Source organism: Hippocampus zosterae, chromosome 14 (genome assembly GCF_025434085.1).
Source record: "Hippocampus zosterae strain Florida chromosome 14, ASM2543408v3, whole genome shotgun sequence".
Classification (NCBI taxonomy): Eukaryota; Metazoa; Chordata; class Actinopteri; order Syngnathiformes; family Syngnathidae; genus Hippocampus; species Hippocampus zosterae.
Window position 1 is genome coordinate 9096799 of NC_067464.1, and position 16768 is coordinate 9113566.

Consider the following 16768-nt stretch of genomic DNA (forward strand, 5'->3'; position numbering starts at 1 on the left):
TGGATCAATTAGATTTATTTTTGTTTTGTTTTTTCAAACAGAAACAGTCACAAAAAAAGCAGCAGCAAAACATTCAGTTGTGAAACAGCATGATGACTTGTTTTCCTTTAAAAACAAGAAACAATTCTTTGAATGGCATACAACACTCAGTCAGGTCTTTGCTTTAAATACGACGACGGAAGAAGAGATACAAGCGCGGAAAAGGCAAATACGCTAAACATGAATAAAATACATTGAAAGGATCACATGCAGAAACCCGGTTGTAACTGAAATTGCCAGTTCCGTTTCAGCGAGAGAGCTATGCCACTCTTCTGGCTCGACGACTTCCGGCTGAGAAACAGGACGGATCAGTCGGCAGAGTCACTTCACAGTTTTCTATCACATGTTCTGGCAGGAGGACACTCTGGGAGGTATTTGACCATGGGAGAGAAAGAAAAGATGCTTTTCTTCAGTGTCTTTGTTATGATCGCACTTTAAAAAAAAAAGTATAAAAATAAAAAGGCCCTGAACTTGATTTTATTGTTACACTCCCAGTAAGGATACCGTATCAGCTCTTTTAATTTACAGCAGCATTTGGTTCATCGTCCGCAATAATATCACGTGCACCCTCATACATAGATTTGTACTAATATCAAATATGTGCCAACATTCAGCTGTGCTGTGCATTCAAACCTGTGTTGTGCTTATAATGCAATTGGACAAGGACGCGAGAATCATTTGCGGCTTCAAACAAGCTGCGCCTGAGTGTGTACTACAAGTGAGAGGAAAGTGGGTGTCACTTGGCAACTGGACAAAGCGGCTGGGGCTCTCTTTCAGCAGGAGAGGCCGTGAATTCAATCCCTCCGCCGTTCTGATGCAAGAAGAAACAAAAATCAAAATGAGATCAGCAAGAAGCAAGAAGTGGAGACGAGAGGCCGTCCAGTGTGCAGCATTCGTAGTGTTCACACAAAGCACAAATAATACCACAAAGTCACAACACGCACACACACAACGGACAAAGTTGCAAATGATCCGACGCGCAAGACATGGAATCAAGAACTCAAATTACTAATACGGCTTTCTCCCACATTTCAAAAGCAAGTCAGCTCGATGAAAGACCCTAAATTTCCCATGGGTGTGTATTTGCGTGTTGATGGTCATCTACTGTGAATACTGTACATGCTTTAATTGACAAGGCGGTATAAAATGGTTGTAATCCGATGTCCATCAAATACTAGAAAAAGTGTTGGAACAACACAAACCGGGTAGGGCATTATGGACCAAAATGATTTTTGACCAACATACCATGCAAAGCTTTGAATTCAAAATCATTCAGGATCTTCATATCTGTCATCAATCAATTCTATAAGACTGTTGTTCGGTGCATGCATTGAAGATTCATTTTCTTTTGCCGTTCAGGGTCACGGGTGAGGTGGTGCCTATACCAGCTGAGTTTGGGTGAGAGGCAGGGTAGACCCTGAACTTGTCGCCAGTCAAAATCACATTCACGCAAATGCACAGTCTCGCATATTTTGAGGATGTTGGAGGAAACGGGACTCGACTGGGCTTGGGCATGCAGACAGACAGAAAGGCCAGCCGAGATCAAAATCCAGAAAGGTTTGATTGTGAGACAGCTGCGCAAGCCACACGCTACGTAAAACATGAAACTGCCAAAGGAAATGTCTGAGGAAGATTATCACTCAAGTAAAGTGCTGGGAAGGAAAAACCCCTTCCGGGTTTGACCTTTAAGCTCAGATACCTCAGGCATCTTGTGCCAGATAGCATGTAAAATCAGTCGGAAGCTACCATTGAGAAATAGCATTTAAAAGTGGAAGAATGCCCCTGTTGCTTTACTGCTTCAGTTTTTGATTCACGTCATGGTGCTTCAAAAAACAAACAAAACTATACGAGCGCAGCAAAGTTAAACGCAAAGTTTGAGTCATGACCAGAACTTAAGTTGTGACAAACATACAACAATCAGCCCAGAAACTTTATGGAATGATTGATTGATTGCAGAATCTGGTTGACCAATCAGCCCATGGTACTTGGTCATTTTCAATCTATCTTAAGGAGTCTTGCTCGTTGGGATTTTTTGGTGAAAATGGTAGACGCGTCCAAATTGCAATTTTTACGTCATTTGAGTCACTATTTTGGAAGTGTTTTGGGAATCTACTACAAATAATAATTCAACTCTTTCTTCAAAATCTCGTGCCTTTTCGTTAGTGTAAAAGCAATGCGCTTGATTCGTGAACACTTTGCATGGTTTTCCTCCAGCTGACGAGTCCTTCGAAAGACCAGAATACTGAATCAGGGATTTATAACAGGTGTGGATTGATGTTTGCAAGCAGAACTCAAAATCATGGGATCTCATCATGAAACGATGAAGAATGTTGAGACAGGGAAAATCACATGAATTCACAATTGCTTTTACCTCCTCATCCTCATCATATTCATCATAATCATTCAATCCTGAAAATGCTGTCTGAAACAAGACAGACATACATGGAATCAAAGAATTGGAGAGAGGGTAGTAGGGGTGCTAAGCAGTAGATATAAGTCTTTAAAACAGTGTTTACCGTCACTTTTTTGTTTAGGAGGTTGAGTATGAAGGTCGCTACTTCTGGTTTGCCGGCAGCGTTGGCCTGGACCAAAAACAAAACAAAAAACAATGTGCAGACTGGGTTTTGGAAATATTTCAAAGAGTGCATCGTAATATCCTCAAACCACCCACCAATTCAACTGCTGTCTGCCCATCGTAGCCCGGTTTATTCAGATCAGCTCCAGCAAGACTCCATATTTCCAGCCCCTCCAGGTCGCCACTTACTACCAGGCTAACAAACAACAAAACAATAAGTAATGTTGACAATTGTTTCCAAAACTTGTCTTGTTGCTTTTCAGTAAATGAGGCCAGTACATTAGGATGCCAAATCAGCACCACCAGGCTCTGCAACGTTTTTTTGTTTTTGTTTTGTTTAATCAACCATACTTAGAGCTTACCAGGTGTGTGTTTGTGAACGTTTAACATGTAAGCATCTCTGACAACAGGGGCACGAGATATGGGGGAGTCCCAATGCTATGCAGTCAGGGAGCATTCCTCTGGTATAGGTTAAGTGTCAGCAAACTGGTTGGGCTTGTGTTAGCTATGAAGGATGGGTTGTTGTGGATCTGACACCGTGTCTGTGTGTAAGAGAGACCTGCACAGCTCTGATCCTGCCTCCTCCAACTTGTCTCGGGAGAAGTGGGCTCCTGTCTTCCTCAGGAGCTTGACGACATCCTTGTGCCTATGTCAGATGACGTCAGCATTAGTGAGACAGTATTTTCAGGAAGGCGCAACTCGGCGAGCTGTTCGCAAGCTTTTTTACGTCGGAAATGAGATCGTCATAACAAAACTGTTGGTGGTGACAAGTAACAACAGGAGCCCTGCTGCATGCATACACCATAACCGCCCACACAGGAGTGACCAGAAGTGCAACTGCACGGTACAAAAAAAAAAAATCTACAACACAAAAAGATTTGATCACAGGTCTATGCTGGCACATTGATGGTTAATCTTTCAGACTATGCGAACCTACAGCCAGTACGTATGAACAGTGAAACCGGGATTAGGCTGCAGGACTGGTTCTGAGGGCACACCCGCATCTCCACACCCGTTTCTTTAAATGACTTTGACATTTTCATTTAGCTAAAGCATTCTGCCAAGCTCGAGTATAGACAAATGTGCTGTCACAATTAGTAGCAGCAGAGGAAGGCACGGAATTCAGCAAAGGAATTGAAGTGATGCTGCGAGGCCTCTCTCAACCAACAAAGGAAACGTGTTGCTGCTTGCAGTGCCAACCGTTAAAAAAGGACAACAGTCATCTGGCACAACTCCAACGCATACGTTTTCTCCCTGAGGCCAATATAAATGAAAAAAAAAAGAGTAGATACAATAACTTGATAAATATTTGGGGCAATGTCAAGGAATCAGGACGGTAATAACCAATCCAGACAGACCATATGACAATTAGCCTAAATAGCTTCTTGAATTATGTATTAACCTCTGTTCCTCCCCTTGCTTCTCTGTTCCCATACTGCCATTCATTTCTTGTACCAGCTCCTTCATGAATAACAGGAACCATTCAGACGACAACAAGTTCTTGGCTTACCGAAAGTGTACAGCGTTGCACAAGGGTGTGTCGCCATAGCGATCTTTTGCATAAACTGTGGCGCCAATCGTCAGCAGGTACTGCACCGCTTTCAGGTTTCCTTCGCAGGCAGCAATGTGCAGAGGGGTCCGTCCATCATAGTCGCCCAGACACAAATTACTGCCCTAAGCCACGGGATGGAAAAGGACATCAGGCGGTTCATTCGGTGCTTTAAATTTATTGTGCGGCAATCAATTAACTGTGGAACAATCCAAACGGGTAATGGCCCATGACAACAGGAATGTGTGATAACCATTATAGAGTGACTTGCCATTTCTTTTAGGGTTTCTAAGGCCTCGATGTCACCAATCTTTGTAGCTGCACAAGCCAGCGAAGGTGTCAAAGCATCACGGATGGCCTCCAGCTCCTGTCGACACCATAAACTTGATGGGTTGTAAACTTGAAATGAACAAACTGCTTTTATGGGATACATGGAAACAAAAAATTGAACATTTTTTTAAAGTGCAAAGTTAATGTTTCTATGCTAAAAACAATAACGTTTATCAGTTTGAACATTAAATATCTTGTTTTTGTAGTGTATTCAATTAAATATAGCCTGAACAAGATTTATATAGAAAACCTGGCACATTTGATTGTGAACTTGCCCAGCTGTTCATAAGATATCCTGTATTTGTCCCATACTGGGGAAATTTACATTCTAGAGCAGCAGCAATTTTGGGGGGTAGAAAGAAGAAAAACAAAGTGTTTGCAAGCACAAAAATAATATGTGTGTGTGTATATATACTGTATATAAATATAAAAAAATAAGAATATAATTATATTGGTACAAGATACAGCATATTGTTTATGGACACTCGATATTGCATGTCCGGGCATTTCTGACCTCTTTGCAGCTAATGCTCAAAGACTTGGCGACAACCTGGATGAATCGACTGTCACTTAGACTAAACTTGGCTCCTGCCAAGTCAGCAGTCATCTCACCTCGCAGGTTCTGGCCCATCATCTATCCGCAAACACATGGGCATATCTAGCATGGTTCTTGGGTCTTGATTTTCGCGTGTTGATTGACGGCAACCGTTCAGAATACACACCAACCTTTTTTTTGGCATCGAGATTTAGATCCGCCTTGGCCAACACATAGGACAGTTTTGATAGGGCGGCTTCTGGAGTCATGTCACCGCCAGTTATCAGCCCGGCATCCATCAATACCTAAATTGTGTTTTTATTTTAATTTGTGCCCAAAATAAGACAGAATTAATTCATTTGTAATCAGAGACCTTTCCAGTGGCGTAGGATGTAGACACCGTCCCCCTCAGACACTGAGTGCAGTTTATGATGATGACGCCAGAGTCGGTGGCCTTCTTCAACTCCTCCAACAGGTCAGAGCGGTTATCCGGGCCGTTTCCACTGCCATAGGTCTCCAGAACCACTCCTTCCATGGGTGGCTGCAGGAAGGCCCTCACCTAAAATCAGAAGAAAGCACATAAAAAAGAAAAAACACTCAAAATGCATGGCCGATCAGTAGTGTGCAGGGTATTTTTTGCAACTCTCCAATGCCCAAACCAATCGCCGCTCCTAAAAGCCCATCTGCTGGAGACTCTGCAAGTAGTCCACTGACTGGAAAGCCATGTGCCACATCATTAGCCATGGCATATGACTAGAAGAGCAGATGATGGCGGTGTCCGCAAGGAGAGCGATTAATCTGAAGGTGTTAGCAAGCGGAAAGTCACTTGGCAAGTGCGGGGCAGTTGGCATGAAATATGAGGTGGGCTGGGTCTGTAAAATTGGTTACTTTTTTTTGATGTCATAAGCACTTTGACAAGAAATGTCTGACGCAGATAAGCAATGAAGCTCTAGTAGTGCCGACACAGCGACGCACACAAGAATCTGGTGCCCCATCAAAACGACGCCTCATAAAAACGGTTAGAGGCTGTAAGAAAGCCTTGATGGTCGTACTGGGCTGCGGGAGCAGATTGAGACAGTAAAGTCACTCTCCCGGCGGCCTGCGAAACGCGAGCTGCAACTAAACGCTTCACTATCAATGCCAAGCCTTCCTCTTTACTGGGTGATTGGTCATGGCCCATAACGCCAACCTATCTGTGTCTGAGCTGGGCTCTGATTGGGTTTACACGAGCAGAAAAGTAAGAAGTGGGGTAATTGCATAATTAAACTGAAGTTAACATTATTTTACTGCAGTTAGAACAAACAAGAGTGTGTGGACAGTTTGTCAACTATGAATAACATTTTGACCAGGAAATTCTGAACAACAGCATCAGTGTCGACGGCTCTTCTATGAATAAACTGCTAAATTCAAAATGTTTTAGTCTGTGGTCACTCCCATGAAGCAATGTGGTGAAACAGAATTTGACCTTGATGGGTGATATCAGCTGCATAAGGTTTTTGTCAACACATCACCGGTCCAACTATGGTCTGTACTTTCTTCTTCACATTTTAATCCCTGCCAACCTAAATAGGGCAGCATGGCGGATCGTGATTATATCTGCCTGAGAGTTCTGAGGTTCAGGGGCTCAAGTAAAGGACCTGTGTGGAGTTTTGAATATCCTGCGTGCACTTGCGTTTGTTTTCTTTAAGTGTTGCAGCTTACTCCCACATTCCAAAAACATGCATGTTAGGTTCAGTGAAGACTCTAAATTGTCCCCATGTTTGAACCGAACAGGAGTATTTATGTCTGTTCGTCGATATGTGCCCTGCAATTAGCTGGCAACCAGTATGAGGTGTACCCTGCCTCTTGCCCAAAGTCAGCAGTGAGGTAAAGCCCCCAACTCACCCACGACCCAAATGGGAGCATGTGCCAGACAAAATGACTGGATCGATTTCGACAGACTACAAAGGCAACATTCAAATTGGAAATGATTAGAACATTTAGACAGATTCCAGCTCTACTCTAAAAAGAGTTGTTTTTTTTTTTTTTTTAGTTTTAGAGCTTTTCTTGACCAAGAGTCCTCACGTGTCTTGATTATAGGAATATGAAATGTTTTTGTCAAAATACTCCCCTAACACAAATTTCAGGGTGACTCAAAAGTTGCTTTCATCCCCAGCTTCCAGGTAAACGGGCTCATTTGAGAGACAATTAGAGAATGGTACCTTCCACGCAGGACAGTTGGCCAATAAAAAGGTGTGTGTGTGTGTGTGTGGGGTGGGGGGGACGACATCTGAAACGGCCTTTGAATAAAGCTCTCAAGATTGGAGGTGACTATAGATTGGCTTTGGACATAAGATTAAGATTCACAATTTACACCATTTACAGTGGCAGCAGTTATTCCTGGAAAGAGCCTCAGCAGGCCGACATTCCTGTTGAGCTCAGTGGAAACTTGAAACTTTACTGTGGTGTTTGCCCTCCACACCGTGTCCCAGTTTACTGCGAGAAAGGACGACAGGACAGATAAATATACACAGACAACATTTTGTTCACGCATGAGGCTGGTCCGTTTTACCGGCTAACTTACTTGCAATATCAACCTCTGCGGTGGCTAGTGGAGCCAAATTAGGGGATGTGAATGCATTAAAACTCCCAGCATCCACTTTGGTCACACGATTTCCTCTATAGAGCTTGTTGTAGAAGTACAGGCACACCTGGGGGGGAGACAGGTGATGGATCTTAATCAATGCACTTCATTAGCATTAGTAATAAGCAAACATGTTTCAACAAATGGTCACTTAAGATGGAGGGAATATGACACAGTCACACAATAGTCTTTTTTTGTCAATGTTAGAGGTTGTGGACAAAGGGTGGAATTTGTTGCACCTGAACCGGGCACTTCAAGATAACACTTTAGTGTTCATCCTCTTCCTGGTAATTGTTCTTGAGTGTTGCGAAACACAACTTAGCTGCATAAAGAGGCAGTCTCATCAGACAAGCAGTACTCTGCATGCCAGCATAGCTCACACCTACTGCACAATCTCATTATAGTAACAGAGTAGTTCATGTAGTCATGATAAGTGAGGTTACCGGATTATTTGTTCATCTGGTTTAAATATTACTCTGCAATCAACACCCAAGTCTCACCTCAGGGATGACAAACTGGCCGGCGATCAACAGTGCCCCCAACAGGTTGTCTCTGCCATCGTTCCTCATCTCATAGATGGGCACCTGAGGTCAAAGAGTAAGTGAGACAGGTATTTGGACTTTTGTATGTTTTTGGCGTGCGTGCGTGTGTGCGTGCGTGTGTGTGTGCGTGCGTGTTTACTTGTGAGCCGGTGAGGACGACGGGTTTGCCCAGATGTTCACACATGAAAGAAAGTGCAGAGGCCGTATAGGCCATAGTGTCTGTGCCATGAAGGATCACGAAGCCATCATAAGATTCATAGTTTTTCTGGGAAAAAAAAAACCCAAAACACATTTTCAATTTAAAATAAGGTCAAAACAACTACCGATGAAAATAGGGCAAAATAATACACAACAATAAAATTGCCTCGTTTTAAAAATAATGAAATCAGTGCTGATTCTCAAGTATTTTCGAGTACCGGTACCTCAATGTCCTTTCCTATTCTGCCCCAGTCGTCTGGTGTCATATTGGCCGAATCCAACAAAGGGCTGTACTCTATAATTGTGTAGATTATCCTCTTTTTGGTTTTACTCAAACTGAAACAGAAAAAAAAAACTAATTGCACCCTCATCTTTAACATCCATTTGATAAGACAACAAAAGTCGTGATACAGCAAACATTGTTAGTGTTACCAAAAGTGCAGGGGTTCATTCCAAGACATATAAAACATGTTAATAAAAGTTGATTGGCTTAACGAAGTGATTATTCTTTGTCACGCACGTTCTGTCTATAAAACATAGTGGTTTTATGAAGCGGAAGAAACTATTTAGCAGAGCCAAGCGGTGGGGAATCAAAACTTGAATTAAGGAGTGTGAAAAGGAGGATAACATTGTGAGGAAATGGCACCAAAGTAGCCACTTTTCTTTTCTAGTGAATGCTTAACACCCTGTGAGACGAGTACGACATAAGGTGGATGATTGGCTATGTCTAGAGGGTTATTTGGGGAGTCATTTGAGTCGAATTGTTGGGGATGAGGGGTGGATGTACAGTATACATATTAATGCCGCCTTTTAAAGTGAAGTTAACTCGAGCAGCGGGTGGGCCCACCTGTGACAAGGGGTTTAAAGACTGCATGAGGCTCATTTTTTCCTTATGTTCTCCTTTTTCATAAAACGGTGCAGGTACACACTGTGGATTATCATGGGCCGGCCTATTATAGTACATGAAGACGAGCTGAATGGAAGAGCAGGGGGATGAGGAAGGGGGCTGATGAGGCAAGTCCCAGTCCGCCAAATCTAATTAGCCTGAAATGCACACAAGCCTGGAACATATGTCGCTGATATCTTTTGCCATGAAAAGAATGCCCTTTATGATATGATGCATCCACTGTACTTGCGATAACAAACGCTGGGGTGCAGCCCCATAGAATCAGTATAATCAATCATGATTATTATAACAATACGTGCCTCTAGATACATAACGTGCAGCTTTGTTTGGTAGACGCCACCTTTAGGACCATTAAAATGCAACTTGTGTGTAGGTATCGGTTGCATCAGCCCCAAAAATCCCCTGAACAAAGAGAGCATTTTTCAAAAATGAGTACATTATTCCCTCACACAGAGGCCAGAGTAACCAGGCACTTGCACTCCCAACAACGCTTCTTTTAGACTTGTATATGATAAGACAAGATATCCTTTATTTGTCCCACACTGGGGAAATTTACAGCCTCCAGCAGCAAGAATGTAGGTAGAAGAAAGAAGAAAAAAAAACACAGTTCAATTAAGTGCAAAACCGTATATATGCACAAACTGTTAATGCAAACACTGGATGAACTCAAAACATGAGCACATATCAAAGGTCATTCATGCTCAATGGCTAGCTGCAAAGCTACAGGATGTCATGAAAGCATGCCTCTATATTCCAGTCAAAGGAGTTTACACTCAGATGTTATTTGGTTCACGTATGACCTCATGCAGGCTGGTATACAACTCGGGCCGAAACCTTGTGCCGCCGATAGTCACTTTTACGGAGACCCCTGAAACGGCACGTTTACATAATCAGAGAGAGCAAGCCATTTTCAACACTTTACAATGGCCAATGTGTTTAACTAAATCATAATGATAATTAATTAACGCCTCAAGTGCGTACTGACTAATGGTAAAAATATGACATTTACCAAATTGTGAGTTAGTAGGCTTCAGGCTGACGTCGACAATATTGGGGACTCTTTTTGCCACAAGTTAACAACTCTGGCCACATTAAGTTTGTGAAGAGTTCTTATATTTTGTCCCTCTGTAAATTAATTTGACAGGTTTGATCCATTTTGTTGATTGTATTAAACTGCAAGAAATCATGCAGAATATCGCAGTCCAATTGGGCTTCAGTAAAGTTTAAAGTTTAAGTGTGTATCTTTTAAAATAGAGTAAGTGATACTGACCCTGACCAAAGAAGGAAACTCAAGTTACAATGGACGTTGTGTGGTGCCATGTTCTACTCCACTGGGGGAGGGGAGCGATGTTGGGGGGGGGGGGGGGTCTTAGGAAGCGTCCAATAGTGCTTCACAAAACTACAATATAACATAACAATTGCATTTTTTAAAATAATCATGAAGTGTAACCAGGAGTCAGCAGTTTAATCAACACCCATGTAATAAAGGATTTTAGTCCTGTTTTTCTGTTCAAGTAGTATACAGGGAATCATGGGAAATGTAGTCCAATGAGATTCACTAATAGGTACACCATTACAGAAAAATGGTGCCCATGTGTGGAGAATTTAAGACAGTGAGTTAGACCATTAACTCTTTGTAGTCCGTTTTGGGTTTTTTTACAGGTGTTTGTGTTGCCATGCTCATATTTCCAGGGAAGCAAGTCCTGTTGTTTGGACATTTCACACACAGCACAGCCACCCAACCACTCGCAAGGGTCGTGCAAAGACAAGGCTACTAGATATATAGCACCTGTGGAATAATGGGTCCGAATGAGTGGTTGGCATCCTGTCAACGCAAGGAAAGTCATTGATTAATCACATTGAATCCATGTCAATGTGGCCCAGGCAGAAAAAAAAACACGCATCAGTTTGTAGACAGCTCCACGTACAAAACCTATGGGAAAATGGTGACAGAAACAGTTAGAGCTTCCTGATCATCGTTTTGGTATTACCTGTGAGAATCTACAATGGGAACAAAGCAGCGTTGGTCAGTTTATGAATTGATCTATCCAGTTTCTATCCCGCTTATAATTTTTATTGTCATAAGTGTGCCGGAGCTGCACCTATCTTACTAGACAGGCGCCAGTCCATTACAGAACTCATCGAGACAAACAACCAATTTTGAGTCTTCAATTAACCTGAGAAGCCCCCCCCCCACACACACACACACATTTAAGAATATATATATATATATATATATATATATATATATATATATATATATATATATATATATATGTATATACAGTATACACATATAAAAACGTCTAACAGAATATATAATATATATAATGGGATATCATTTATATTATGGATTTTTTTATTTGTTTAATTTACAAGCAATGTGTTGCACCAGATTTAGCAAAAAGATAATTTCCATCTGTAGTCCATTGATATTATTGGATTTTGCGCCTTGCTACTAAGGGAATGCCGTTTCTTTTCCTCCACGAAGCAATACGCTTGCGCCGGGATTGTCAACATCATTCACTATTCATCTATCCATCCCTCCATCCATTTTCAACACCGCTTATCCCGAAGAGGGTCGTGGGGAGTTGCTGGCGCCTATCCCAGCTGACTTTGAGCGGGAGGCAGACTACGCCTTGAAATGGTCGCCAGCCAGTCACATGGCACAGATAGAAAAAACAAGCATTCACACCCACATTCACACTGCCACTGAGTGGAACCGACCCCATGCTGCCCACACACAAGTCAGGCGAGTGTACCACTACACCATCAGTGACACCATCCATCTATATGATTATTATTTGTCAAAAGCAGTGGTATAAACTAGTAACGCTGTAAGTTTATATGCACACAAAACAGCAAACTACATAAAATTGTTAGACAACAGAAAAAAAATGCATATAGAGCACTTTAGGATATGTTATGCTGCAGCTTTTCATTGCTGTTGAAGTTATTGTAATTTTTTTTCACTCATAAAATTTAACCTTCATAATGTTTGCACATTTTAAGATGTTGGTTGTATTAGACTGTTTTTGTTTTATTTTATTTATTTTTTTATGGAGGTGGAGCTTGTGACTCAAGAACCTCATGTGAATCGAAGTACCTGATTGACTGACTCACTGATCTGAGTGCAAAAAATTAATTTTGTTGGACCACCACTATGGCAAAGTACTACAAAAGGTCAAGGAAGCATGACTTATGGAAATTATGATAAATTGTCACGAAAGATTTTAATCTACAATGGTGTCATCCCCGTTTCGATTACAATAAACACTGCACTTTTTCTTAATGTACGGAATTGCGGGTCCACTTACGGCAGGACTAAAGTGCGCTCAGATCCATAGTAGTCATACATGCAGGTCTGCTGTGCATACATCTCATCGTGAAGGATGGGCAGCTTGCGTAAAATCTGCACAAAAGCGTTGGCCTTCGGTGAAAGAACTGTGGATGAGAAGTATATAAACATATAATTATTGTATGTTAGTTCACATTGGAGGCCAGAGGCTTTTCTGGAATCTTATTTCTATTTACAGTGTAAGTGTCACACTGCACTCTAGTGGCTCATGTGAGATTACAACACATTTAACACTTGATCTTGAAAATGAGAGACAGCTGATGAGGCTTGCGAAAGATCCAAATCATGTGGGTTTATGACAACACAAAAACCAGAAGGTAATCCATGAAGAATTCATCGGGACTGGGCCATGAAATTCATGAAACTAATTCAAGCTACACACCCTGGATCAAATAAGATAACGCTAAAATACAAATCCTTGATTGTCGCTGTATACCTTACCTTGTCAAACAAGGCATCGTTTAAGTGCAGTTTAGCAACCCTCTCAGAGACTCTAGTTGCTCTTTTGATGTAAACTGCACACAAACCTACAAATATCAGTCATAAATACATAAAATGTGGTGGCTCAGGTTTGCATATCACTGACGTCGGACGTTATTCTTGTACCGCCAAAATCATCACTGATGAGACGCCAAAAATACACCATGTTTGTTCAACCATGACATCGTCACATAGAAAAAGCAATTTTTAACATTGTAAATTGGTCAGTAATTTCTAAAACTAACACCCACATGTGAACCAACAAATACCAAATTTGAGAAAAAAGATATAACACTTATCAAATTGTAAAACAGAAGGTTTCTGCCCAGCGCCAGCAATATGGGTTTAAAATAGGTACCGGTACTAATTTGTAGATCTCTTGAATTGAACTGGATATAATGCAGGGTCTACTACTTCCTATTCTGTCAAATTCATTTTCATGAGCCCCCCAAAATATCAATTCCTCCCCCAAAAACGTATGTTTTGAGCACTACATGTGAATGTAAACAGAAAATTGTTGGGTACCGTAATCTCGGGAGAAAATGAGTGCGTGTTTATGGCAAGACATGCACCACCAGATAAGACTGTCAAAATTTCGTTCATTGGAGCCGGGCTTTGCTGGTGGAGTTTTGCGTCAACACTGTCCGTTTTGTATTTAAAAAGAATTCCCTTTTATTTGTACTATACTACTTACTCTTCCAAGGACGTATATTGTACTTAAAACGATTGGATCAAAATCACAAATACTCTGACATCACTTCCTGTGTGAGTGGAAGAAAATAGTGATGGTGGCCTGTATTAAAATTAAGATTAAGATATCCTTTATGAAGCAATACATCTGTAATAACGGACAGTTAAGTCAAACGTGATTTCAAGAGTAAATGTATAATATTGAGTATTTGTTGGACTATTTGGCACTGCAAACTACGTGCCACTGTTTGGCGTTTGTCACTCTGTCCACTCTGAAATTTTGTTCTGTTCGACTACATTCCAACACAAATGGCAAATAATGGTGTGGTACATGTTGGTACGTCAGAATCACCTGGCCTCGTGATTCACCTGCATGTGGTGAGGCAACCTCGTGTTCGGAAGGACAAAACATCAAGAAGCAGCTAAATAAAGAGGCTACCAAATGTGCTAGCGGCTTGACCTTGGCTGCACACACGCAAGCAGAGTGGGAATAAATAGTCGCGTAATCACAAAGTGAACCGTAGCTACCGTTGTCCGTGAGCGTCATCCCGATGGTCCCTCCCGTGTTGAGGACCAAGACGCGCGCTTCGACCACACTCGGCGAGCTGGCCAATTCGGTGCCATCAAACGACCCGCAGCTCGTTAGCTGCCTCCTTCGGCACGGATGGACCTGGGCATTTCGAGGTGATACAACCTCGTTGGATTCTGCCGTGTCCAGCTGATGGTGGGACAGAGCCCGGGCAAGCGGCGTCAAGACGTTTGGGGGGCTACTCGTCATGACTGGTAAACAGAAAGCCAATGTTCTTGCTGCTGCTGCTTCTATTATTGTAGTACCCTACGGTGGTCTTTGAACGTCACAACGGACCCCTGCAGAAGAACGGCAGTCGTGTACGTTTAAACAAACCTTATATTTTAATACCGACAAGTGTAAAGACGATGTTAGCACTGCCGTGAACGTACCTTGCGCTTGTCGACCTGCTTCCTATCCACCAACCTGTGGCTTTTTATCCGCGGAGTTTACTTTGGGGGGATTTGTTCCTGTGACATCGATAGTAAGGGGCGTGGCTTTCCGAGACGCTAAGTGACCCATGGTCAACCCATGGCTAATCATAAAGCCGTATTTAACAAATGAGGGATTGAACACGGGTTGCACACATTATTGCATCAGTAACCTAGTAATTTTGCCTAGTCAAAAAGAATATTTTAGATAGTTGTAGCTAAATTAACTCTTCCCATCCATAATTGGCGTTTCAGAAGGTCAGCGTCATTTCTCTTCGGACGAATGACGTCACTTTCTCCTTGCGTATGCGTTTGTTCAGCAGCTGTTACTTGATATTTTCTTCTTACTGCAATAATAACTACGTGTTAATTTGATTGACTGATTTTGTATTATTTATTTCCTCAAAGACAGATTAAGTAATCAAGTATTCCCGTTAAAAATAGCTTTATTTCGCCTCATTTCAAGATATTAATCATGTCCCTTTTCTGATATCTGAATCAAGGCAATAGCAGTAACTGGAATTATGACTAGACATAAAGGCAGTTAAATATAAAAATTACAGATATCTACAATTCACGTGCAGATATTGAATGATTTGTGGATATCTGTAGTGGGTAACTCCAACTCCATACACATGAAAAGTAAAAGTGATTTTGTCCTGGGCAAAATGACAGGCTTTGTGTGTGTATGTGTGTGAGAGAGAGAGAGAGAGGGGGGGGGGGGGGAGATTGACATTGACATAGACATAGACATAGACATAGACATAGACATAGATGGACAAGGTGTAATTTAGCTTTGACAAGGCAAAAATGAATTACAGCTATCAATATCTGCAATGCCGCCCAGTAGTCCAGTGGTTAACGTGTTGACCTCACAGTGCAGAGGTGTAAGGTTCAATTCCCCACTCCGGCCTTCCTGTGTGGGATTTGCATGTTCTCACAGTATCTGCATGGGTTTTCTCTGGGCACTCCGGTTTCCTCCTTCCAAAAACTTGCATAGCAGGTTAATGGAACACGAAATTGTCCCGAGGTGTGGCTGTGAGTGTGGATGGTTGTTCGTCTGTTTGCTCTGCGATTAGCTGGCAACCAGTTGGACCGAACCACACCTCCTGCCTGAAGACGGCTGGGGACAGGCTCCAGTACGCCCCGCAGGAAAAGTGGATAAGAAAATGGATGGATGGATGACTATCTGTCATTTCGAGAGGTCACAATTAAATAACAGATACATTGAATGAAAATTCCAATTTTGCAGTATATTGCAAACTCTTTTTTCTTAAACTGTTGGTATGGTTTGTTCCAGAATCATTTATTTGATCTTTTGTGTTTTCAAGAGAAAAAAAAGTGATACACCACCACATCATTTGATTTGTCCAGCTCAGCCATCAAAAGTACACTTTTTATGAGTGATTTAATTTTTTTCATATGATACAGAAAATGTTGCTGTGTTTTGTACAACCCGGCACTTGAAAAATCTAAATACCGGTACATATTTTTTGTTGTTGTTTTCATGTGTTAGCTGCTATGCTAACTGGTCAACAACAAATTTAGTTGCATAATCTTATAGTTCACTTTTTTTCTGGAGAAAAGGTCACATTTCTAAGAAGTTTCGTTGTATTTGATTGTTGTGTGACTGTGACTGTATTTTCTATGGAGCTTGTGACACAAGAACCTCATGTGAATAATAAGATAAGATAAGATAAGATATCCTTTATTCGTCCCACACTGGGGAAATTTACAGCCTCCAGCAGCAAGAATGTATGTAGAAAGAAGAAAGGAGACAGAGAAAAAAAACCACCTGCGTGATCTGAGTCTACAAAATTATTTTTGTTTGCCACCACTATGACAAAGTGCTACAAAAGTCCATGGGAGCATGACATATTGTCATGAAGATAAGGTTCGCTCAGATCCATATTAGTCATGCATCCAAGTCAGCTGTGCGTACA

General features: G+C 41.7%; 1 protein-coding gene across 6 annotated transcripts; it reads right to left on the bottom strand.

Moving 5' to 3' along the window:
• Positions 1-716: 716 nt before the first annotated feature.
• On the bottom strand, positions 717-15037 carry aspg (asparaginase homolog (S. cerevisiae)). 6 transcript variants are annotated; one of them, XM_052086981.1, is made up of 18 exons: positions 14787-15010; positions 14355-14693; positions 12616-12742; positions 8616-8727; positions 8333-8458; positions 8152-8235; positions 7592-7718; positions 7391-7503; positions 5402-5587; positions 5220-5333; positions 5008-5127; positions 4435-4530; positions 4125-4288; positions 3174-3260; positions 2711-2810; positions 2556-2621; positions 2411-2461; positions 717-850 (listed from the first exon to the last, which is right to left on the bottom strand). In XM_052086981.1, exons 2-18 carry the CDS (start codon positions 14602-14604, stop codon positions 776-778), a joined length of 1998 nt encoding a protein of 665 aa, XP_051942941.1. In that variant the 5' UTR covers positions 14605-14693; positions 14787-15010; the 3' UTR covers positions 717-775. The 6 variants fall into 6 exon arrangements, with proteins under 6 accessions (XP_051942941.1, XP_051942940.1, XP_051942942.1 ...); XM_052086980.1 differs by having other exon boundaries at positions 717-2461; positions 14787-15037; XM_052086982.1 differs by lacking the exon at positions 2411-2461 and having other exon boundaries at positions 14787-15011.
• Positions 15038-16768: the final 1731 nt, after the last annotated feature.

Bases quoted from the DNA above. Each gene is read 5' to 3' on its own strand.
- aspg (XM_052086980.1), bottom strand. From the start codon at position 14,604: ATGACGAGTAGCCCCCCAAACGTCTTGACGCCGCTTGCCCGGGCTCTG. The intron at 8,236-8,332 runs GTAAACACGCAC...CTTTGACCTCAG, and splicing joins TCGTCCTCACCGGCTCACAA to GTGCCCATCTATGAGATGAG. The intron at 2,811-3,173 runs GTCTCTCTTACA...GTTGTTTGTTAG, and splicing joins GCAGGATCAGAGCTGTGCAG to CCTGGTAGTAAGTGGCGACC.